We start from the raw sequence: 26,645 nt of genomic DNA, 5'->3' as shown, positions 1-26,645 counted from the left end.
CAAAGATGGGAGAAAACAAGGTCCAATGTATTCCGATCAGAGTGAGTGGAGGATGGTATACATTGTGCTAATGTATTCCATGTCCACTGCCATCCCTCTGTCCAAGTATACCACGTCAACCGCCACCCCTCTGTCCCAGTATACCATGTCCACCGCCACCCCTCTGTCCCAGTATACCACGTCCACCGCCACCCCTCTGTCCAAGTATACCACATCCACCGCCACCCCTCTGTCCAAGTATACCACGTCCACCGCCACCCCTCTGTCCAAGTATATCACATCCTCTGCCACCCCTCTGTCCAAGTATACCACGTCCACCGCCACCCCTCTGTCCAAGTATACCACGTCCACCGCCACCCCTCTGTCCAAGGATTTTCTCACCTCCAAACTAACCTGTTTCATGATGGTTTAATCCCAGATCACTTCTACATGTTGTCTACAGAAAACATTTAAGCTTCCACTGATTACAGAATACTAATACTGTGAGTCCTGACCCTTATACTATATAACTTGTACATTACATACTCCTGACCCCTGCACTATATACTCTATGTTGTACATTACATACTCCTGACCCCTGCACTATATACTCTATGTTGTACATTACATACTCCTGACCCCTGCACTATATACTCTATGTTGTACATTACATACTCCTGACCCCTGCACTATATACTCTATGTTGTACATTACATACTCCTGACCCCTGCACTATATACTCTATGTTGTACATTACATACTCCTGACCCCTGCACTATATACTCTTTGTTGTACATTACATACTCCTGACCCTTGCACTATATACTCTATGTTGTACATTACATACTCCTGACCCCTGCACTATATACTCTATGTTGTACATTACATACTCCTGACCCCTGCACTATATACTCTATGTTGTACATTACATACTCCTGACCCCTGCACTAAATACTCCATGTTGTACATTACATACTCCTGACCCCTGCACTATATACTCTATGTTGTACATTCCATAGTCCTGACCCCTGCACTATATACTCTGTTGTACATTACATACTCCTGACTTCTGCTCTCCCCCTCCCCCCACTGCTATATATACACATAATATGGATTCTCTTTTGTTACACCCATTTCCTACCATATGGACATTTTATATCGGATGATGTGATTGGAGCTCAGACTTTTACATGGTGATAATAACGTGATAACATCCTCCAACTTTGGACCCTTAAACAGAAAGTGATAATGAGGGAGGAGTCAATACCCCAATGATGGTGGTCTTCAGGATCAGTCCAGTCTTCATCTTGGTTGTTCTCCCCCCATCCTCACTCTCTGACCTCTGGTGGGGCTCAGCCCCGCTGTTCTTCATGACTAAATCATGGACTAAATAAGGAAGTGCAGTACTTCTTGTGTTGGGAAGATGGCGATAGAGGGGGTGGGGACCCTCGTCCTATAATCCCCTCATCACTGTCCCTCCTATAAAAGACAGTTCTGGTTGTTTCCTCACTCTCTGACTAAGGTCCATGAATAAAGAAATGACCTGGTAGGAGATCAGAGGAGCCATTTCCTAGTTCCCTTGAGGGTGGAATTGTAAGCTCCTCAGAGACCAAGCTGCCTGATGTGGGCGGAGTCCTGGTTTTGGGGAACCAATCAGCTTCTGTCTAGTAATCCTCTTTGTCTTTGTATTTTAGTCCATGGCCGGGAGATGAGGAAAACCTCCGAGGATTGTCTCACTTTGTCTCCAGACTGGAAAGTAGAAGATGAGGACATCACACAGTATAGTCCAGGAGAAAACCCGGCTCCCTCCAATGTCCATCCGGCACCACCCAGTGTAGATGGACCATCGGATTCCTCGTATCCTGAGGAACCTCAGACTGTGAGGGACCGGGCCGGCCTTCCAACAGGGAAGAGGTTCTCCTGTACTGAGTGCGGGAAGGGTTTCCTTTATAAATCCAATTTTAATGTTCATAAAAGATCTCACACGGGGGAGAAGCCGTATTCCTGTCCTGAGTGCGGGAAATGTTTTTCACGGAAGTCCAATCTTTACACACATCAGAGATCTCACACGGGGGAGAAGCCATATTTTTGTACTGAGTGCGGGAAATGTTTTTCAGGTCATTCTAATCTTTTCAGACATCAGAGATCTCACACGGGGGTGAAGCCATATTCCTGTCCTGTGTGTGGGAAATGTTTTGTAGAAAAATCAACACTTATCATACATCAGAGGTCTCACACAGGGGAGAAGCCATATTCATGCCCTGAGTGTGGGAAATGTTTTTCGAAGAAGTCCGATCTTTACACACACCAGAGATCTCACACAGGGGAAAAACCATTTTCCTGTTCGGAGTGTGGGAAATGTTTTTCGAGGAAGTCCATTCTTTACATACATCAAAGATCGCACACGGGGGAGAAGCCGTATTCCTGTCCTGAGTGCGGGAAGGGTTTATGGTGGAAATCAGAGCTTATTGTGCATAAAAGATCTCACACGGGGGAGAAGCCGTATTCCTGTCCTGAATGCGGGAAATGTTTCTGTTCTAAATCCAAACTTAATAGACATAAAAGATCTCACACGGGGGAAAAGCCGTATTCCTGTCCTGAGTGTGGGAAATGTTTTGTAGAAAAATCAACACTTATCATACATCAGAGGTCTCACACAGGGGAGAAGCCGTATTCCTGCCCTGAGTGTGGGAAATGTTTTTCGAAGAAGTCCGATCTTTACACACATCAGAGATCTCACACAGGGGAAAATCCATTTTCCTGTCCTGAGTGCGGGAAATGTTATTCAAGGAAGACCCATCTTTCCAGACATCAGAGATCTCACACGGGGGAAAAGCCATTTTCCTGTCCTGAGTGTGGGAAATGTTTCCCTTCTAAATTCCGTCTTAATGAGCACAAAAGATTTCACACTGGTGAAAAACCATATTCCTGTCCTGAGTGCGGGAAATGTTTTTCACAAAAGTCTAATCTTAAAACACATCAGAGATCTCACACAGGGGAGAAGCCGTATTCCTGTTCTGAATGCGGGAAATGTTTTTCACTGAAGTCCAGTCTTTATACACATCAGAGATCTCACACAGGGGAGAAGCCGTATTCCTGTCCGGAGTGCAAGAAATGTTTTTCAAGGAAGTTCAGTCTTTACATACATCAAAGATCTCATACAGGGGAAAAGCCATTTTCCTGTCCAGAGTGCGGGAAATGTTTCTCTTCTAAATTCAATCTTAATGAGCACAAAAGATTTCACACTGGTGAAAAATGATATTCCTGTCCTGAGTGCGGGAAATGTTTTTCACAAAAGTCTAATCTTAAAATACACCAGAGATCTCACACGGGAGAGAAGCCGTATTCCTGTCCTGAGTGCGGGAAATGTTTTTCACAGAATTCCAGTCTTTATACACATCAGAGATCTCACACAGGGAGAAGCCATATTCCTGTCCTGAGTGTGGGAAATGTTTTTCAGTGAAGTCCAATCTTTCCAAACATCAGAGATCTCACACAGGAGAGAAGCCACTTTGCTGTCCTGAGTGAGGGAAATGTTCCTCACTGAAGTCCTGTCTTCCTGTACATCAGGGGTCCCACACAACCCTGGAGGTGTATTAGTGCCTTGAGTGCGGGAAATGTCTTCTAGATGAATGTTGCTGGACATCCCAGCTCTCATGTGGGGAAGAAGCACACCCTGATATACACCTCAGATATACTCCATGGCTGATCTTCATCATGGAAGAAACAGTTCATAAGGAGATCAGAGGCCCCCAAAGACATGGATGAAGTGTGGGACCGGGTTGGCCATTGATGGCAGGAGAAGAAGTTTTCAATGTATTTTCCATCAATGGAAGACATTCCAGCAGCTCAGATGTGATCCTAATAACATTGGTTCCCCCATTCACACAGGAGGAATGGACATGAACTCTCACTGAGGGAATTGCTATACAAACATTCTATGAATAGACCCCCAAATGTCAGGAGACGTTTCTATAAAGACGGGAAGTATGGAGCAGAGAAATGAATAGACCTCCCAGCAATGTTATTACCAGGCTGCAGCTAGGGGGAGCTCTAATGTCACCCCAGCAGAGGGATCCCATCTAGCCCACATTAACCCTCTCACTGCCAGAGCTGTTTCTGCATGATTTTGCACACATGGGAAAATGCAGATTTTGGTCCTGAAGATGAGATAAACCCCCAAACATCTATTCTGTGACATCAGAGGCCCTGGAGAATAAAATGGTGGTGATTGTTAAGGTGTTCCCCGTACACAGATTCCCCTTCATATCCGCCTTTATTTCCTCCTTTCCCCCATTTTCTATGTTGGGATCTTTTCTACAATACTTTGTTATAATAATGGAACACGTTGTGTATTGTATTGTACACCAATAATAATGACTCCGCCCCCACATTCCAGACAAGGGATCTTCCTGACCAATCGGATTCCTTCCTTTACTATTTCCTGATTTTTATGCTTCAATCTTGTTAAATGTAAAATTATAATAAAACATTTATTGAACAAAAACTATTGTGTGTGTCGGTGCAATGACGGCAAACTTCAATATAGAACATTGCTCCTCGGTGACACCTCACACCCTTCAATAACGGCGCAGAGTGCGGGGGTCAGCAGTATATCATATACAGCCCACCATACAGAGTGCAGAGGGGGGCTGTAGTGTGCTCCCCCTTCTGATCCATACCAGGCCACATGTCCACAACATGGGGGTCACCTTACCAGGGGGGATTCCCCCAGGCATAGCACCTTGTCACCTTGGCTGGTGGGTGTGGGGATCTGTGGGTGGGGGTCATATTGGATTCTGGTAACCCCCTTTAATAACAAGGGGCCCCCATATACCGTTCCCCCATGTGAATGAGTATGGGGTATATAGTACCCGACAATAGCACCAGCCCAATGACAGCTCCCTGAACTGTCATCATCTACATAAGTGAAGGGACAGGGATGGTGGGACCTTATTACCCAAATGTGACCAGTGACCATATTTGGTCAGTGATGTCACTGCTATCCCCGCCCCCTTCCTTACATGTCAGGGATTCCCAATGACATCACTGATTCCTGGGGGTGTGGCCGCTGTACCCATCCATGTCTTCCTCAGGCACCAGTGACAGCGGGAAGCTGTTATATATAGAAGTGGTAGAAATGTCTCTTCTATATGTGATGATCGGCTCCTGCAAAACACGGGACCGGAACAGGCAAAGTTTGGTTTGTACTGTCGTCTCATCCCTACTCTCCAACCACTAAACCCAGAGATCATCCCAAGTGGTCATTGTATTTGTCCCTTACATTGGTGACCAATGGGAGAAGGACCCCTTATATCAGTGGTCAGTGTAGTGGTCCCTTACATTGGTGACCAATGGGAGAAGGACCCCCTTATATCAGTGGTCAGTGTAGTGGTCCCTTACATTGGTGACCAATGGGAGAAGGACCCCCTTATATCAGTGGTCAGTGTAGTGGTCCCTTACATTGGTGACCAATGGGAGAAGGACCCCTTATATCAGTGGTCAGTGTAGTGATCCCTTACATTGGTGACCAATGGGAGAAGGACCCCCTTATATCACTGGTCAGTCTAGTGGTCCCTTACATTGGTGACCAATGGGAGAAGGACCCTCTTATATCAGTGGTCAGTGTAGTGGTCCCTTACATTGGTGACCAATGGGAGAAGGACCCCCTTATATCAGTGGTCAGTGTAGTGGTCCCTTACATTGGTGACCAATGGGAGAAGGACCCCCTTATATCAGTGGTCAGTGTAGTGGTCCCTTACATTGGTGACCAATGGGAGAAGGACCCCTTATATCAGTGGTCAGTGTAGTGATCCCTTACATTGGTGACCAATGGGAGAAGGACCCCCTTATATCAGTGGTCAGTCTAGTGGTCCCTTACATTGGTGACCAATGGGAGAAGGACCCTCTTATATCAGTGGTCAGTGTAGTGGTCCCTTACATTGGTGACCAATGGGAGAAGGACCCTCTTATATCTGTAGTCAGTGTAGTGGTCCCTTACTTTGGTGACCAATGGGAGAAGGACCCCCTTATATCAGTGGTCAGTGTAGTGGTCCCTTACATTGGTGACCAATGGGAGAAGGACCCCCTTATATCAGTGGTCAGTGTAGTGGTCCCTTACATTGGTGACCAATGGGAGAAGGACCCCCTTATATCAGTGGTCAGTGTAGTGGTCCCTTACATTGGTGACCAATGGGAGAAGGACCCCTTATGTCAGTGGTCAGTGTAGTGGTCCCTTACTTTGGTGACCAATGGGAGAAGGACCCTCTTATATCAGTGGTCAGTGTAGTGGTCCCTTACTTTGGTGACCGATGGAGAAGGACCCTCTTATATCAGTGGTCAGTGTAGTGGTCCCTTACTTTTGTGACCAATGGGAGAAGGACCCCATATCAGTGGTCAGTGGAGTGATCCCTTACATTGGTGACCAATGGGAGAAGGACCCCTTATATCAGTGGTCAGTGTAGTGGTCCCTTACATTAGTGACCAATGGGAAAATGATTCCCTTACATCAGTTGTCAGCATAGTGGTCCCTTACATTGGTGACCAATGGGAGAAGGACCCCTTATATAAGTGGTCAGTGCAATGGTCCCCTACATTGGTGACCAATGGGAGAAGGACCCCTTATGTCAGTGGCCAGTGTAGTGGTCCCTTACTTTGGTGACCAATGGGAGAAGGACCCTTTTATATAAGTGGTCAGTGTAGTGGTCCCTTACTTTGGTGACCAATGGGAGAAGGACCCCTTATATCAGTGGTCAGTGTAGTGGTCCCTTACATTGGTGACCAATGGGAGAAGGACCCCTTATATCAGTGGTCAGTGTTGTGGTCCCTTACATTAGTGACCAATGGGAAAAGGATTCCCTTACATCAGTTGTCAGCATAGTGGTCCCTTACATTGGTGACCAATGGGAGAAGGACCCCTTATATCAGTGGTCAATGCAATGGTCCCCTACATTGGTGACCAATGGGAGAAGGACCCCTTATGTCAGTGGTCAGTGTAGTGGTCCCTTACTTTGGTGACCAATGGGAGAAGGACCCTCTTATATCAGTGATCAGTGTAGTGGTCCCTTACATTGGTGACCGATGGGAGAAGGACCCTCTTATATCAGTGGTCAGTGTAGTGGTCCCTTACTTTGGTGACCAATGGGAGAAGGACCCTCTTATATCAGTGGTCAGTGTAGTGGTCCCTTACTTTGGTGACCAATGGGAGAAGGACCCTCTTATATCAGTGGTCAGTGTAGTGGTCCCTTACTTTGGTGACCAATGGGAGAAGGACCCTTTTATATCAGTGGTCAGTGTAGTGGTCCCTTACTTTGGTGACCGATGGGAGAAGGACCCTCTTATATCAGTGGTCAGTGTAGTGGTCCCTTACTTTGGTGACCAATGGGAGAAGGATCCCCCTTACATCAGAGGTTAAACTATTGGTTCTTTACATTAGGGACCAATGGGAGAATTCCCTTCTATCAGTGGTCAGAGCAGTGGTCCCTTACATTTGTGACTGATTGGAGAATTTCTGACTGATTGGAAGACCTCAGTTATGAGGAATGACTACAAACATGAAATGTATTCTCCTTGGAGATGAGATCCTTCAGAGGAGATATGATAATGATATAGAAATATATTTGTAACATAAATGTGGGAGTCGGGTAGTTCTGCCAGTAGCTGAGATGTGACGTGATCTGTAGAAGGATGTGATTGTAGATCTAGTTTCATTCCGTGTTATTAGAGATTCAGTATTCAGTAATCAGTCAGAGACATATGGTCACCAATTAGCATGTGAAAGGACAGAGCAGCTTCTAGGCCAGGAGTGACACCGAGATGCCAATAGAACTCATCCATGTAGACATGGATTTCTCACCTTCCTGAACCTGAAACAAGAGCTGTAGGCTGATCAGGTGAAGGCTCCAAAATGTCTGCCAGCTCTGATTTATACCAACAGATCAGAGGAATCTATTTCATCTCTCATAAAAGCTAAAATATTAGTTGCAGAGAGATGAAAATACTTCTGATTGGACACATTTTAAGCTCCATGTCCATATAAAACTGAATATGTATCCTCTGTAGAATCCCGGGGAAACACACAAAAATGGCACCTGATTGTGACAGCTGAACAGTGATTGGTACTGTCACGATCGGACTGATGTGCTGGTGTCAAAAATCCTATCTCTGACCCAACGATCAGAGTCATTCCTGGCCCATTGGATCCAGGTCACTTCAGAACACAGAACGTCCTGTAGGCTGATACAGAAACATCCCCCAGGGTTGATTGGTCAAGGGCTAAAGTCCCACCCACATTCAAATTTCAATAAATTGAGGAGCCTGAGATATGGACGGGGTGATTCCTATGGAACCAGTACAATTGGGGAATTGCGGACAATTCTGACATGCTTCTGTCACAGGATAAACCTCGATAAAGTTTATTTCTGTTTTTATCCCTTTTATTTTCCTAGTGAATAGCCAACTCTGTGGGTCTTCTTGTCTTTTTTGTAATTCCTTTTCTTTGTATATATTTTATGCACCGCTCACTTCCAGGATAATAAATCTAAAATTAATAAGTGACTTCTGTGTACTAAGCTCGGGCTCATATCTCCAGAGAGATTGTTGTATTGTAGCATCTATGTGCTCGGTCTAAGTTCATTGAAAATCTGTATGCAATTGTACTGTGTGTTGGCAGATTGCAGGCAGATTGTAAAGTAGCAGATCTGCTAAACGGAGATCTGTGTGTGTGGTGGCCCAGCAGACCACTCTGTGGACAAACTGTTGGGTGGTGGCAAGCTACCGTGTGTGGTGTGTCTGGTGTGGGGGTGTGTGGATAGTGGAAGAGTGATTAACATTGGGGTTCTAGCTTGTAGGATAGCTGGAGGAATCCTAGAGGGGTGTGCTATGTGCTAGATTGCTCCTCAGAGCCGTGAGCGTGTGTTCCATGACAGTGTCGTATTAATCTGGGGGTGTGCACTTCTGGGGCCTGGAGTGTTCTGATTGGACCACCAGTACCTGTGTCGTATTAATCTGGTGGTGTGAACTGCTGGGACCTGGAGGGTTCTGATTGGACCACCAGTACCTGTGTCGTATTATTCTGGTGGTGTGCACTTCTGGGGCCTGAAGTGTTCTGATTGGACCACCAGTACCTGTGTCGTATTAATCTGGTGGTGTAAACTACTCTGGACTGGAGTGTTCTGATTGGACCACCAGTACCTGTGTCGTATTAATTTGGTGGTGTAAACTGCTCTGGACTGGAGTGTCCTGATTGGACCACTGGTACCTGTTTCATATTAATCTGGAGGTGTGCACTACTGGGGCATGGAGAGTTCTGATTGGATCACATGTACCTGTGTCATATTAATCTGGTGGTGTGCACTACTGGGGCATGGAGAGTTCTGATTGGATCACAGGTACCTGTGTCATATTAATCTGGTGGTGTGAACTGCTGAGACCTGGAGTGTTCTGATTGGACCACCATATTAATCTGGGGGCCATGTGTTCCATCAGTGGAATGATTCTGGAAGGATGAGCTCCAGCTATGTATATGGGTGATGTCCAGGGGTGGTTATCATGCTTCCATGATCCTAAATGCTGAGCATGCCCAGTGCACTCCCTTCCCTAACAACACTGAGCTCAGCCGTGCTCCTATAGAAGAAAGCACACGTGTATGTGCGACATTTGAACACGGATATGAGATCAGTCCTGTGTTGCTGGATATAATATAGGCAGTGTGGGAATTTCCCATCTGGAATGGCCTACAGGTATGGCGGCTACATGAAGCAGCATTTTATAAAACTGCACAGTGTATGTCATCTACGTGGACCCCTTGTCTGCTCAGAGTATTCTACCCAAAAAGCAAGTACATCTTTAACCCCTTCCTGATACGGCATATACTCGGCCACAAGAAACTGGGTCATAACCACCTGCCCTCCGGAACATTTTATCCTCTTCCTGACCAGGCCATTTTTTGCTATACTGCACTGCGCTACATTAAAGGGTAATTGCGCACTAATGCAATGCAGTACCCAAACAAAATTCATATAATTTTTTTCCCACAAATAGAGATTTCTTTTGGCAGTATTTGATCACCTCTGGGTTTTTAATTTTTTGTGATATAAACAAAAAAATACCAAAAATTTAGAAAAATTATATTTTCTACTTTCTGTTATAAAAAAATCCAATACATTTAAATGTCTTCATAAATTAAGATTAAAGTGTATTAAGCTGGATGGTAAAAGAAAAAATCTGAGTAAGTATATATTGGTTTCTGTAAAAGTTATAGAGTCTACAAACTATGGTACATATACCGGAATTTATGCAACTTTTACTTTCTGACTATCAGATGCTAAAATGCCAGGGCAGTATGAACTCCCCCCAAATAACCCCTTTTTGGAAAGACACCCCAAGGAATTTGCTGAGATGCATGTTGTGTCCATGAAAGATTTAATTTTTTGGCACAAGTTTTTAAAAAAATTACAAAACACTTTTTTTTTTTTGTTTTGTTTACACAAAATTGTAATTTTAATAAGATCTTTCTCACACATGCCTTGGTTGTATGTGAAATTACACCCCAAAGCACATTCTGCTACTTCTGAGCATGGAGCTATCACTTGTGAGACTTTTCTATTGCCTAGCTGCATACAGAGGTCAAAAACCAATGACCCCCTTCAGGCTTTCAAGAGCTGGAATTTTCTCATGTCACTTCCTCACCACCTACCACAGTTTTGGAGGCCCTGAAATGGCAGGATAGTAGAAGCACCCCCCAAAAGACCCATTTTTGGAAAGTAAACACCCCAAGGTATTTGCTGAGAGGAATGAAGATTTTATTTTTTGCCACAAGTTTTTGGGACATTAAAAAAAAAAAAAAAATTATATATATATATATGCACAGTTGTGTTCAAAATAATAGCAGTCAGACATCACTAACCGGATCAATCACTGTTTTTGGTGGAAATGATATTTCTACATGGCAAATAATTTCCTAGCAGGTGTAGTAGAGTAATAGAAATCCAACAGACCCCACAGTCATGACATGCATGCTGCTGATTCTGTGTCATTGAATCACTCATTGAGAGGCGTGTTCAATATAATAGCAGTGTGGAGTTCTATTAGTGAGGTCATTCATTCTTTGAAAAACAGGTGGCAATTATTGCCCTTATTTAAGGAAGGAAGGCAGCAAATGTTGCACATGCTGGTTACAGTGCATTTCTCTCTGAAATTCTGAGGAAAATGGGTCATTAGAGACATTGTTCAGAAGAACAGCGTACCTTGATTAAAAAGTTGATTGGAGAGGGGAAAACATATAAAGAAGTGCAGAAAATGATCGGCTGCTCAGCTAAAATGATCACAAATGCTTTAAAATGGCAACCAAAACCTGAAAAAAGTGGAAGAAAGCGAAAAACTACCATTGGAATGGATAGAAGAATAGCCAAAATGGCGCGGACTCAGCCAACAATCAGCTCCAGGAAGATGAAAGAAGGTGTGACGTTCCCTGTGAGGACTCAGCCAACAATCAGCTCCAGGAAGATGAAAGAAGGTGTGACGTTCCCTGTGAGGACTGTTACAATTAGAAGACGCCGATGTGAAGCCAAGCTATCTGCAAGAAGTCCCCGCAAAGTCCCACTGTTGGGAAAAAGACGTGTGCTGAAGAGGTTACAATCTGCCAAAGAGCACATTGACTGGCCTAAAGAGAAATGGCGCAACATTTTGTGGACTGATGAAAGTAAGATTGTTCTTTTTGGGTCTAGTGGGCGGAGACAGTTTGTCAGACGACCCCCAAACACTGAATTCAAGCCACAGTACACTGTGAAGACCGTGAAGCATGGTGGTGCAAGCATCATGATATGGGGATGTTTCTCATACTACGGTGTTGGGCCTATTTATCGCATACCAGGGATCATGGATCAGTTTGAATACATCAGAATACTTGAAGAGGTCATGCTGCCTTATGCTGAAGAGGAAATGCCCTTGAAATGGGTGTTCCAACAAGACAACGACCCCAAACACACCAGTAAACGTGCAACATCTTGGTTCCAGACCAACAAGATGGCCGTTATGGAGTGGCCAGCCCAATCCCCGGATCTTCATCCAATAGAAAACTTGTGGGGTGACATCAAAAATGCCGTTTCTGAGGCAAAACCAAGAAATAGAGAAGAACTGTGGAATGTGGTCCAATCATCCTGGGCTGGAATACCTGATCACAGGGGCCAGAAGTTGGGTGACTCCATGCAACACAGATGTACAGCAGTTCTCAGAAACAGTGCGACTACAACCAAATATTCATGAAGTCATTCAAAGGAAAGCAAAATCTTCAAACATTTCTCAGTTTATATAGTGAATGTTTGAGTTTGTAAAGAAGAATACAAACACTGCCATTTTTTTGAACCGTCTAATATTCACTTTTCTTCCATCTTTTTAGAGGAACAACACAAATTTGATCTATTTTTCTTCATGTTGTGATTTGGAATAGAATGTGTTGTGTTCCCAATGCATTTGTGTGGATGGAAATAGAAGCTATTAGAGGGATTTTCAGCTTTATTCACTTTTTTTAACACACTGCTATTATTTTGAACACAACTGTATATACACACAAACAATATAGAAACATATTTGCACAAAGTTGTCACTTTAGTGAGATATTTCTCACACATGCCATGGGTATATGTGGAATTACACTCCAAAATACATTTTGCTACTTCTCCCGAGTATGGGAATATCACATGTGTAAGACCTTTTGGGAGCCTAGCTAGGTATGAGGGTCAAAAACTAATGACCACCTTCTGGCTTTCAAAGGCATAAATTTCTCATTTCACTTCCTCACTACCTATCACATGGCGCTGTTTACATCCAGCAAAACCGTAAGTGAATAAATGCTCATCACTTCTAGTTTCTTAGATCATGGAGAAGATCGGAGTCATACCGGTACATCGCCGGTCCTTGTTGGGCACCTATGCAATGTTCTTTTTTTCATACAGTATGTGGGCTGAACAATAACGAAAAAAAAATAACCTAACAGATTCCTCCATTCACATTGATCGATGTGGATGAAGAAATCTTTGGCAGAAAAAGGATGATATGCCCACCATTAGAATCTACCACCCTGCATCCACCCACTTCTAGTGTTGGGCATACATGCAATGTTCTTTTTTTCATTTAGCTCATTTTCATTTCATTCATCAATCGATGTGGATGGAGAAATCTTTCCCAGAAAAAAGTAAAAAAAAAAAATAGGTCCATGCATAGGCATGGTCCACCCACTGACTACCCCAGGCCCCTCATGCTTGGGCATACAGTACACATTTTCTTTTTTAACTACGGATAAGAAATCTCCTCCTGCAGCACTGAAGGCACTGACCTCTGTATTCTGAGAGCAGCACCCTCCTGCTGTCAGAATACACACAATAAGCAGGCTTTCTCCCCCTTTCTATGTCGGGTGGTAAAGAGCTGTTGGGGGATTCCCCTACTATTAGGCTGCACTGCACCACAGCAGCCAATTCCAAGATTTAATAAGTGTCTAAAAAGTGGCATCCTTGTATAGAAATGTCCTCATACAAATAGTACCCCTTCCAGGAGTAAGGGTGGCACCAAGCCCCATACTATCTTGCTCCCCATGTAGTCTGGACATTCGGGGGGCTCCACTTCACTGCTTTTCCCTCATAAACTCTAACATTGTATGTATAGCCTACCACCCTCTCACTGAGCTGATACATTTTGACCCCAGATCTGACACACTTACTGAGGAGATATTGCTTGAATACAAGGTGACCAGAAGAATTCATGAAGGACTCATCTAAGCAGATGTTTTGTGGGGGCGTATACACATCTGCACATTTTTGGGACCAATAGTTTACAAGGAGCCAACTTTTGTGGCTCTGATCATAGTCAGGGTCACCCCGAGGACGGCAGAGTATTGTCATTAACCACTTCCAGTCTGGACACTTTTACCCCCTTCCTGACCAGGGAGATTTTCAGCTTTCAGCGCTATCACACTTTGAATGACAATTGCGCGGTCATGCAACACTGTGCCCAAATGAATTTTTTACCATTTTTTTGAGACAGATAAAGCTTTATTTTTGTGGTATTTATTCACCGCTGAGATTTTTATTTTTTTCCTGTGTAAATGAAAATGTCCAAAAACTTTTATTAAATTTTGCAAATAAATAATATTTCATCATAAATCTTGGCCAAAATTTATTCCGTTATCTTTTTAGTAAAAAAAAAATCCAAATTAGTTTATAACAAAAAATTATAATTATTAAACATTTTTTTTTTACATTTTTATTTAATTTTTTATATTATTATTATTTATTTTTTTTTACATACTGTCACTCTAGCAGTACAGTGTCACCATGGTGACACTGTACTACATATGGGGGGTGATTAATATTTTTTTTTTCTACACTGATTGCTTTTACACCCATATAGGATGTAAAAGCAATCATTTCTCTTTCTCTCTGTCTGCAGTCTTGCAGTCATTGAGAAGTACTGAGTGAGCTGTTATTGGTCACTGCTTGTCACATGGTACAAGGCTGTTGTGAATAGCCCTGTACCATGTGATCTCTGTGATCATTCACAGATTTCACACGTAGTAGGCAATGATGTCACAAGTGACATCTTTCTTACTACTTTGCATGTGATCACTGATTGGCCAATCAGTGATCACATGATGAGGACTTCGTACAGAGGTCCTGCCCAATGACCGGTGTTTCTCTGTGTCTGGAGGACACAGCGGGCACCAGATCACGGTGCTGCACGCTCCCAGGGAGCGCTTACAAGCAGGAGGTGGGGAGGCTGTTTATAAATGGCCACCCAACCCTGCAGTGCCACCATCCGGCCGTTTATATAGAACGGCCGGTCTGGAAGTGGTTAAAATGTATAAAAAGCATTATATTCTCATATCTATGCCTGACCATTGCAACAGAGAACTCGAACATATGATGAGTCGGGTCTGTGGACCAATATGATCGCAATTCATTCTCTTTTATAATGCTCATGTTGAGGGTTAGGCCTCAAAATGTTAAACTCAGAAACCATAATACGTTTCCAATTGGATGGTCTGGCAAGGTACAAATTCAGGTTGGTGGCAATGTACTGATCAGCATAAAGATTGCTTTAGTCCGCAATGAAATTATACAGTTCGTCTGTGAAAAACAGCTATGAATAATTCAAGGGGAGTAGGGAAATTTGCTGTTTCCCCCTGAATTCCAGGTTGGTCAGCGCATGGGGGAAGTGTGGGTGCTGCAGAATTTGAGGACTGTCAATCAGGATCTGCAAACACACAATCCGGAAGGACACTATGGGCTCCATGGGCCTGTGTGCAAATTCTTGGTGGCTGCGGGATACTAGTGCTAGTCGCCTCACCAACTTGGACTGCTCTTCTGGGACTCACCACATCCTCATGAGATGCTGCAGTGCTGGTGTGCAAAAGGCCAAGATATACTAGGCTGCCGGTGCCCAGCAGCTCACAAAAAGGTAGTGCAATAGTTGTTCTGGCACTCTGCTGCATATGACAATAATCGTGCATTTTTAGCAGCTCAGCAACCTAGGCATGGAGTCGGGTACACCTGACCTTAGCAGGAACCTCTTCTCCATCATCTGAGCTATCTTTCAGGATGCCACTGCTTTCTACAGGTTTGTATTCTGATCCTGATTCTGACAGTGAGAACCCCCCTTCATTCTCCTCTGACATGCTCAGAATCCTGTAGGCCTCTTCACTAGTGTACTTTTCTTTGGACATTTTGGCCACTAAAGTTATAGGTATATAGTGCGACCCGCGGGAAAAAGAGCTCCTGGCTGTCAGGGACTGCTTGAACTACTACAAATAAAATTTACCTGCAAGTGCTAGCAGAGATCAGGCCTGATTCTGCTAATGCTGCGGTTTTGTGTGCAATGTATCAGAGGGGACAGTGATCTATTGACACTGCACTTGGGGGGGGCTGAATGCAAGTACTGGAGGGTATCAAGGCTGATCCTGCAAACGCTGCATTTTTGGGGACACTATACTATTGTGGATGCTAGTATAGTTCTGATCAAAGATACTGATCCCTTCAGACACTATACTAGCAATGGCAGTTATAGTGTGTCTGTGATAATGGGTCAGGCAATCAGAGAGATAGCTGTGGATGGTGGTAATGTGGTGGACAATCTGATGCTATCTGGGAGGGACACTGATGCTATCTGACATCACCTGTGACACTAATACAGTAAAACAAAATCTGTAAACTGTACTAATGACACTGGTGAAAGGGCAGTGAAAGGGTTAACTGGACGGTGATCAAGGGGTTAAATGTGCTTGCCTAGGTGTTAGTAAGTGTAGGTGTGCTGTTTGTACTCACACAGGTCTGCTCTCTGGGGGGCTCCAGGAGAGAAGATCCGTGCAGTTCCCGTGTCTGTGTTTACATATATGGGGACACGGGCTGATCTGTGATTCGGTACAGGTGATCAGCAGGTCTAGGCCAAAAATCATTGGCCCGTACATGATAATCATCTTATGCTGTACCGAATGACAGCACAGTGAGGGGCTCGTACATGTACATGTACATGTACATGTATGTAATCTGGAGCAGCAGGGCTGCCCTAACGCAGTATAAGTGTGGTGGGCGATCTTGAACTGGATAAAGTCAGTTTGTTTGCCGATGATCTTTTGCTAGTTTTTCTCCAACCCAACACCTCCCTGCCAGTCCTATTCTCTGTACTCCATACATTTCCCTTTCCAATGCAGCAGTCGTCTCTTTACAACAGAATTATAGTTTCCTTGGCCCACCTCCTACCTGGATTATTTGGGCATTCATCTCCCTCGCTCGTACAACACACTCCATGAGGCCAACTACATCCCTACTTTCAAATACCTGAAAGTCCTACTATTGTCCTGGACTCATCTTCACCTCTCCTGGATAGAGAAAATCAGCGATGAAAAATTGGCAATTTTACCAAAACTCCTTTACTTATGTAGCCCTACCCGCTAAAGTTTTGGGTCCCTCTATAGTCCTGCACAGCCAGGCAACACACATTTTCACATAGACTTGCATGCAGGAGTCAGTTTTTGTGATTTTATTAGGGGATTGTAACTTGGATAGGGTAAGGGGTGTACAGGAGGCCCAATGGAACTGCGGAAATGAGGACAACTTCCTGAACTACGCACATGTCTTTACACAAAAAAAATCCTTTTCTTGTTAAGCTATCCAGCATCTTGTACCACCCTAGACTTCAGATGAATTCTCCTCCCATCCAGCTATGTGAGAGAAATCCCTGGGCTGGGGATCCAGTGCCTGCCATGTTAGAATAAGGCAGTCCTGGATAGTTGCTAATCTGGATTCCCTCTAGAGTGCTCCTTCCCCTATCTGGTCCAGGGGGTGCAGGTTTACTCACTTGGGCCTTCTCCTGTGCTGCTGGTGGGTCGTTGGCTGCTACCAGGCCTTCTAGCTGGGCAGCACCTTCCCTGCATTACAGGTGGTCCTCTCTCAGCAGGCCGGTAAAGTCCCAAGCTTTCCCTCTTCCAAGGTCCTTCTGCCTGGAGGTGAGCCCATCTACCATCTGGGCCCCCTCCCAGGCTCCTGTTCTCTAGCCTTATATCCTCCTCTTTCACTTGAACTCTGCCACTGGTGAGCAGGCTCAGTTACTCCTAAAGTATGTCCTGGCCCCTTGCCAAGCCTCCTTTTGGGGATTTGCCAGGATCCTCTAAGAGTACAGACCAGCCACTCCTCACCTCCACCCACTGCTTCCAGATCTTTCTCCAACGTTTTAGGGCAGGAGGAAGTTCCAGAAGGACTGATCTGCAGAGCCTTTCAGCCCTGACTCAAATTTGACCCACCTGGCTATCACACCCAGGATGCTACTCAGCCCTCTATCTAACAATTAGAGCTAGAGCTCCCCCAAGCTGACTAGGAGGGTGCTACACTTATCTCATACTCTTCCAATCCCCATCCCCTCCTATACTCTCAAATCTTTTTAAAATCAGGTCTTGCGATTCAAATGGGCAAAGGGCCACAAATCTCAAGCCATACTATGTTTATACATAAGAAACAAGGTTTGGGCTTGGAGGTTCCAGTTTGTAATAAATATTTCTTGGTGCCCAGATTACCCCACTAACCCCCCTTTACACCACAATACATGGCTCCTTATGGGCTGACTTAGAAGCATTGCTCTGTTCTCAAACGTCTTGCCGTTCACTCCCATGGATTCCTCCAAAATCTAGACCTACGTCTATCAGCCTCTTGATGGGTCACACACTCTGCACCTGGGACTCTAATAAATATTCCAGCAACTTAATATCACCTCACTTGCCTCTCTTTCCTGTTTTGGGCAATCCAATATTTCCTCAGGTTTTAGTCTCATCACATTTCACAGAAATTTAGGAAAAATACCAACACCTCACCCACTCAACTTTTTTGTTTCCTACAAATTAAACACTGGTTGACCACCATAATTACTAACAAAGATCTTTCCTTGTTTGAACATATCTGCTACCGCACTCCTCTTTTCTCCAAACTTATCTCAATTATCTATTCCCAACTGAACGACCTTAAAAGTCCTAGAGGCCACATTTATGTCCATAAGTGGGAACATGACCTTAGAGACACTAGAGACAAGGAAGACTGGATACATATTTGGATCAGGATAGGCTCCTGCCCTATCAACATGCTTACTCTTCATTCAGGCATTAAATGCATTTCCAGGTGGTCTATGTCCCAACCCATTTAGCACACTGTCACGGATAAAAAGCGCACACCTACGGCGACTAGCTAACCGAGGCATGGTCTATCCGGGAATGAGGGGAACTTACTATGAACATATAAGACTGGCCGTGATACACTTTCACAGCCTGCACTACCTCTGGCCACCACTAGAGGGGGACTTCACTCCAATCTAGCTGGCTGACCACTCACAGGCAGAGACAAATCTTATATACAATCTGGTGCACTCTAAAGGTTGGGGAGCAGTCTACCAATTAGCACATCCTTCTAGGATTCCTCCAGCTATCCTACAAGCTAGCACCCCGGTGTTAATAACTCTTCCACTGTTCACACACCCCCACAGCAGACAAACCCCACACGGTAGCTTGCCACCACCTAACAGTTTGTCCGCAGACTGGTCTGCTGGGTCACCACACACCCACAGATCTCCGTCTGGCAGATCTGTTACTTTACAATCTTCATGCAATCTGTCAGCACACAGTACAATTGCATATAGATTGGCAATGAACTTAGACTGAGCACATAGACACTACAATACAACATCTCTCCAGAGGTATGAGCCCTGTGGTTATCGTTCAGAAATTACATTCATTTTAAAATTGAATGTTAAAAGTGAAAGATCATTTTCAAACGACATTCGTCCATTCATTGAATGTTCAAAGAATATTCATATCACTTTTCTTAAGAATATTCTCGTCCAGAAATCTACACATGTATGGTCAGCTTTAGACTGAGCACATAGACACTACAATACAACAATCTCTCCGGAGATATGAGCCCGAGCTTAGTACACAGAAGTCACTTGTTCAATTTATGATTCAATATCCTAAAAGCGGGCGGAGCATAAAATATGTACAAAGAAAAAAGAGTTACAGAAAATACAAAAAGACACACAATTGGCTATTCACTATGAGATAAAAAGGAGATAAAAACAGAAATACAACTTTTACCAAGATTTATCCTGCGACTGGAGCAAGTCAGAGAAAGTCCGCGATTCGCCAGTCATATGGAACCGACTCCGTACGAATCACACCGTCCATATCTCAGGGTCCTCAATTTATTGAAATATGGCTGTGGGTGGGATTTTATCCCTTGGCCAATCAGCCCTGGGGGGTGTCCTTGTACCAGCCCACAGGACATTCTGTGTTCTGAAGTGTCCATAGCTGAGTGGGCCAGGAACAGTTCCAGTGGCTGAGTCAAGGATAGAGTTCCCAACACCAGCGTATCAGTGCGATCATGACAGTACCAATCATTGTTCAACTGTCGCAATCAGGTGCCATATATTTGTTTTGTGTGTTTCTCCGGGATTCTACAGAGGCTACAAATACATTTTTACATGGACATGGAGCCTAAAATGTGTCCAATCAGAAGGAAGTATTTCCATCTCTCTGCAACTAATATTTTAGCTTTTATGAGAGAGGAAATAGATTCCTCTGATCTGTGGATATAAATCAGAGCTGGCAGACCTTTCAGAGCCACTCCTGGTCTCCTGCTGGTTGGTTATGGCTAGAGCTCTTCTTTTTTGGAATTCAAGAAGGTGAGACATCCATGTCCACCCCGATGTGAAAGTTGTATTGGCATCTCGGTGTCACTCCTGGCCTAGAAGCTGCTCTGTCCTTTCACATGCTAATTGGTGAACATATGTCTCTGACTGATTACTGAATCTCTAATAACACGGAATGAAACTAGATCTACAATCACATCCTTCTACAGATCACGTCACATCTCAGCTACTGGCAGAACTACCCGACTCCCACATTTATGTTACAATGTTCCTGGCCACTGAACCCTTTTTGCTGAGCCGTATATGACATCCTCCTGACCAATGAAATCTAAATGCTGGGCTGTAAAAGACCTGATCTTCCCCATGTACATTGTACCATGAGCTGCATATGACATACTACTTCTGACCACTTCATACTGTATGAGGGCTGTATATCATATACTCCTGACCACTGCACTCTGTACTGTATATGAAATACTCCTGACCACTGCACTCTGTACTGTATATGAAATACTCCTGACCACTGCACTCTGTACTGTATATGAAATACTCCTGACCACTACACTCTGTACTGTATATGAAATACTCCTGACCACTGCACTCTGTACTGTATATGAAATACTCCTGACCCCTGCACTCTGTACTGTATATGAAATACTCCTGACCACTGCACTCTGTACTGTATATGAAACACTCCTGACCACTGCACTCTGTACTGTATATGAAATACTCCTGACCACTGCATGCTGGACTGTATATGAAATACTCCTGACCACTGCACTCTGGACTGTATATGAAATACTCCTGACCACTACATTCTGTACTGTATATGAAATACTCCTGACCCCTGCACTCTGTACTGTATATGAAATACTCCTGACCACTACTCTGTACTGTATATGAAATACTCCTGACCACTGCACTCTGTACTGTATATGAAATACTCCTGACCACTGCATGCTGGACTGTATATGAAATACTCCTGACCACTGCACTCTGTACTGTATATGAAATACTCCTGACCACTACATTCTGTACTGTATATGAAATACTCCTGACCCCTGCACTCTGTACTGTATATGAAATACTCCTGACCACTGCACTCTGTACTGTATATGAAACACTCCTGACCACTGCACTCTGTACTGTATATGAAATACTCCTGACCACTGCACTCTGTACTGTATATGAAACACTCCTGACCACTGCACTCTGTACTGTATATGAAACACTCCTGACCACTGCACTCTGTACTGTATATGAAATACTCCTGACCACTGCACTCTGTACTGTATATAATAGACTCCTTACCCCTGCACTCTGTACTGTATATAATAGACTCCTGACTCCTGCACTCTGTACTGTATATAATAGACTCCTGACCCCTGCACTCTGTACTGTATATAATAGACTCCTGCACTCTGTACTGTATATAATAGACTCCTGACTCCTGCACTCTGTACTGTATATAATAGACTCCTGACCCCTGCACTCTGTACTGTATATAATAGACTCCTGACTCCTGCACTCTGTACTGTATATAATAGACTCCTGACCCCTGCACTCTGTACTGTATATAATAGACTCCTGACCCCTGCACTCTGTACTGTATATAATAGACTCCTGACCCCTGCACTCTGTACTGTATATAATAGACTCCTGACCCCTGCACTCTGTACTGTATATAATAGACTCCTGACCCCTGCACTCTGTACTGTATATAATAGACTCCTGACCCCTGCACTCTGTACTGTATATAATAGACTCCTGACCCCTGCACTCTGTACTGTATATAATAGACTCCTGACCCCTGCACTCTGTACTGTATATAATAGACTCCTGACCCCTGCACTCTGGGCCATTATTCCTGATTAACAGTAAACTGATGACCTGTAAAGGCTTTTGAAGTCACCTATGAGTCATTTTTGGATACCAGATTTTCATCATTGCAGCGACACACAATTTTTTTTGTTACTGTTTATTATATTTTTACTTTAACAAGACTGTAGTCATAAAAACAAGGAAATAGTAAAGCTGGAAATCTGATTGGTCAGGAAGCCTCTAACAGCATGAAGAGTTGATCATCCAAGGGGGGGCTCTAAAACACCCCAACTGAGCCTAAATACTAGTACAATAAGTAACCATATTCATTACTTCTACTATTTTGTTCTTCCTGGGTATTCTCATTTGGGGTAATGTGGGTACAAACCATCTGAAGCAAGAAGATTTTCTCTCTATACCCTTCCCCCCCTCCTCAGATCCCCTCCCCCCTTCTCTTTCCCCCCAATCCACCCCATCCCTCCCTCCCATTCTTACCTAACCCTTGGTCCCATTCTAGCCCTGGAATCAGTTGTGGTACATTACCTATCGATTCCTTGCCTGAATGTATATCAGGGTGTGCTTCTTCCCCACATGAGAGCTGGGATGTCCAGCAACATTCATATAGAAGACTTTTCCCGCACTCAAGGCACTAATACACCTCCAGGGTTGTGTGGGACCCCTGATGTACAGGAAGACAGGACTTCAGTGAGGAACATTTCCCTCACTCAGGACAGGAAAGTGGCTTCTCCCCGTGTGAGATCTCTGATGTTTGTAAAGACTGGACTTCCATGAAAAACATTTCCCGCACTCAGGACAGGAATATGGCATCTCCCCCGTGTGACATCTCTGATGTGTGTAAAGATTGAACTTTTGTGAAAAACATTTCCCGCACTCAAGACAGAAATAAGGCTTCTCTCCCGTGTGAGATCTTTGATGTGTGTAAAGCATAGACTTCTGTGTAAAACATTTCCCGCACTCAAGACAGGAAAAAGGTTTCTCCCCTGTATGAGATCTCTGATGTGTATAAAAATGTGACTTGTGTGAAAAACATTTCCCACACATAGGACAGGAAAATGGCTTCTCCCCTGTGTGAGATCTCTGATGTGTATAAAAATGTGACTTATGTGAAAAACATTTCCCGCACTCAGGACAGGAAAATGGCTTCTCCCCCGTGTGCAATCTCCGATGTGCAGAAAGATTGGACTTGTCTGAAAAGCATTTCCCGCACACAGTACAAGAATACGGCTTCTCCCCCGTGTGAGATCTTTTATGCACATTAAGTTTGGATTTAGAACGGAAATCTTTTCCGCACTCAGTACAGGAGAAGCTCTTCCCTGTTGGAAGGCCGGCCCGGTCCCGCACAGTCTGAGGTTCCTCAGGATACGAGGAATCCGATGGTCCATTTACACTGGGTGGTGCCGGATGGACATTGGAGGGAGCCGGGTTTTCTCCTGGACTATACTGTGTGATGTCCTCATCTTCTACTTTCCAGTCTGGAGACAAAGTGAGACAATCCTCGGAGGTGTTCCTCATCTCCCGGCCATGGACTAAAATACAAAGACAAAGAGGATTACTAGACAGGAGCTGATTGGTTCCCCCAAACCAGGACTCCGCCCACATCAGGCAGCTTGGTCTCTGAGGAGCTTACAATTCCACCCTCAAGGGAACTAGGAAATGGCTCCTCTGATCTCCTACCAGGTCATTTCTTTATTCATGGACCTTAGTCAGAGAGTGAGGAAACAACCAGAACTGTCTTTTATAGGAGGGACAGTGATGAGGGGATTATAGGACGAGGGTCCCCACCCCCTCTATCACTCATCGCCATCTTCCCAACACAAGAAGTACTGCACTTCCTTATTTACTCCATGATTTAGTCATGAAGAACAGCGGGGCTGAGCCCCACCAGAGGTCAGAGAGTGAGGATGGGGGGAGAACAACCAAGATGAAGACTGGACTGATCCTGAAGACCACCATCATTGGGGTATTGACTCCTCCCTCATTATCACTTTCTGTTTAAGGGTCCAAAGTTGGAGGATGTTATCACATTATTATCACCATGTAAAAGTCTGTGCTCCAATCACATCATCCGATATAAAATGTCCAGCTGGGAGGAAATAGGTGTAACAGACTATGTAATGTACAACATATAGTGTAAGATACAATAGATAGGACTATATAGTATCAGAATTGTGTAATGTACAACATAGAGTATATAGTGCAGGGGTCAGGAGTATGTAATGTATAATATAAAAGTTTACTGTAGACAAGTTGCAGAGATCCCACACCGCTGCCTCCCATCTCCTGAGACTGCACTCAGTGACTTGGGTCTGAGACACTACAGACATATCCCTCCACCCGGCACAGCCAGCAGATAACAGAGCAAGGAACCCTGGGAGAAATGTTCTGTCAGAGATCTTACTAGACCCGGACATGGGGTAGAAGACCCAAAACACATAATCGAGGTCAATCAACATTTTTCTGCCAGCTGAACCCCAGAACCTCCATAAATCCAGTCTAGATACATAAATTGTGTCTGCAGCACAGAGAAGGAAGATTATCCGAGAGAAATCCAGGAATACAGGACGGGGAACACAGCTCAGGAAAGTGACCAGGGGATTACAGGCTGATATCACCCAGTCCCCGCCCTACTCTGGACCAATCAGTGAGCAGTATGGGTGGAGGAATGGATTTAGTGTTCATGACCCACCTGTGCTGATCTCTGTAGGAGTGTCCTCCTCTATAAATGTCCCCGTTATTCCATCCTCCTCCATAGACTGCTGATCATCCCTCACATACGCCTCTTCTTCTTCTGATTTAACCTCAACTTTTATATCGATCAGATCTTCAACCTAAACCAAAACAATAATAGAAGAGCTCATCTGTAAAACATAAACTCCAATATTGTGGCATCACATAAAAAAATCACTTCTTGAGTCCATGTTATAGATGCTCTGTCCCACCAACCTTGTAATAGTGAGGGATGGTGTGACCTTCCTGTGTGGAATCCCAGGAATACAGAGGACGGGGACATCTCTCTGGTGGGTTCCTGGTATTAGGTGGCTCCATCATATCCTTGTGTCCTTCTGAAAACTCCTCCATCACTCCATACTCCTCATCCTCCTCTTTATACTCTTCTTTAACATCAATATTATCATCCCCGAGGATTCCACTCTGAAAGATATAATAAAACATTCATTGTAACAAACATGCTGTGTATAAATCACAACTACCAATAATTGTCATCATCTACCTGATGATGGTGAGGGATGGTGTGACCTTCCTGTGTGGAATCCCGGGAATACAGAGGACGGGGACATCTCTCTGGTGGGTTCCCATGACTGGATCCATCTGTAGGAAACACACACACTGACTGAATCCATTGTTTCTATGTGTTTATCAGATGATGGGGGATCTAGGTGGATCCTCCGTACTGCTCTCTCCTTTACAATAAAGTCTCCTCTTACCCGGTGATGTGAGGGGCGGCTGATTGTCCATCATGACGTCCTTGTAGAGATCCTTGTGTCCTTCTAAATACTCCCACTCCTCCATGGAGAAATAGACAGTGACACCCTGACACCTTATAGGAACCTGACACACACAATGATACAGTCACCATCCAGACACATCCCTTGTCTGTTACTGGAGAATGTCCCAGAATTCCCGGCACCGCTCACCTCTCCTGTCAGCAGCTCAGTGATCTCTCTGGTGACTTCTAGAATCTTCTTCTTCTTTCTCTCTTCTATCAGGGAGGGAGGTGGAGGCAATGTGATGTCATATGATCTCCAGACTTCACAGGAGGAAAACTCTACATCTGAACACAAATAGTCACATCAAATGATATTCCCAGAATCCTCCTCACCTCTCCATTCAGGTCTCCATTTTATTAAAGCCCCACTTCAGGCTGAGGTATAATTCCCCCCACAGGACCCCCACACTATGCAGGGTATAAGGAATTCTGACGTCATAACACAACGCAGGATCTACAGTTCTGATTTGCTTATGAGGATGCCAAGGGTCCCCCACATCCTAACACCATAGAATAAGAAGAAAGGAGATAAATTATTATTATTATTATACAGGATTTATATGGCGCCAACAGTGTGCTCAGCGCTGTACAGAATGAAGGCAGACATTACAGTTACAATACAATTTGGTAGCAGAGGAAGCAGAGGGCCGGCTTGTTAGAGCTGACAATCTAGGAGATCATTCCTTTATGTCTAATACATTTTTAATTCCATCTGTTCCATGTTACATGTCAGTGATGGTGATGTCACAGTTCCCATGGTAACCCCACGGGGCCATCCAGTCTTGTTGTTTCTGCTATGTTAGCCTTCAGTTCCATCCTTTCCCATATATCTTCATTTATGTCCTTTTCTAGCTCTCCTGTCCCTGATGCCAGTTACCTACAAACCAGTTTTGATGTCAAACTTCGGTTTAGGATTTGTCAGTCTTTGGTCTACAATACATTTTAGTCATCTGAATTATTTTAGTTTTAGTCATATTTTAGTCGACTCAAATAGTTTAGTCAACAAAATGAACACGGCTTGAAACTGCAGCCGAGGGCCGGAAACAGCCCTTTGCTTGCCTTTATCTAGCCCCTGGGGCACTATTCCCCCAATGACACCAATGATGGGGCATCATTTCTGACTGTTACACCAACAATGGATCAC

General features: G+C 44.3%; 1 protein-coding gene and 1 pseudogene across 1 annotated transcript in view; one reads left to right on the top strand and one right to left on the bottom strand.

The window, feature by feature from the left end:
• Positions 1 to 1,620: 1,620 nt before the first annotated feature.
• Positions 1,621 to 4,397, top strand: LOC149462528 (uncharacterized; annotated as a pseudogene).
• Positions 4,398 to 22,458: 18,061 nt separating this feature from the next.
• LOC149462527 (uncharacterized) overlaps positions 22,459 to 26,645 on the bottom strand; it is a 29,687-nt gene continuing 25,500 nt past the window's right edge. Inside the window, exons 6-8 of the mRNA XM_089676852.1 lie at positions 24,940 to 25,146; positions 24,683 to 24,824; positions 22,459 to 23,522 (exon numbers count right to left, since the gene is read on the bottom strand). Coding sequence (XP_089532978.1) covers positions 22,678 to 23,522; positions 24,683 to 24,824; positions 24,940 to 25,146 — 1,194 coding nt within the window. The 3' untranslated portion in view covers positions 22,459 to 22,677. The remainder of the gene's footprint in view (positions 23,523 to 24,682; positions 24,825 to 24,939; positions 25,147 to 26,645) is intronic.

The sequence above is a fragment of the Staurois parvus genome, unplaced genomic scaffold (genome assembly GCF_062004578.1).
Source record: "Staurois parvus isolate SC_StPar_1 unplaced genomic scaffold, SC_StPar_1.0 ptg000174l, whole genome shotgun sequence".
Classification (NCBI taxonomy): domain Eukaryota; kingdom Metazoa; phylum Chordata; class Amphibia; order Anura; family Ranidae; genus Staurois; species Staurois parvus.
This window is presented reverse-complemented; position numbering and strand designations above follow the sequence as displayed.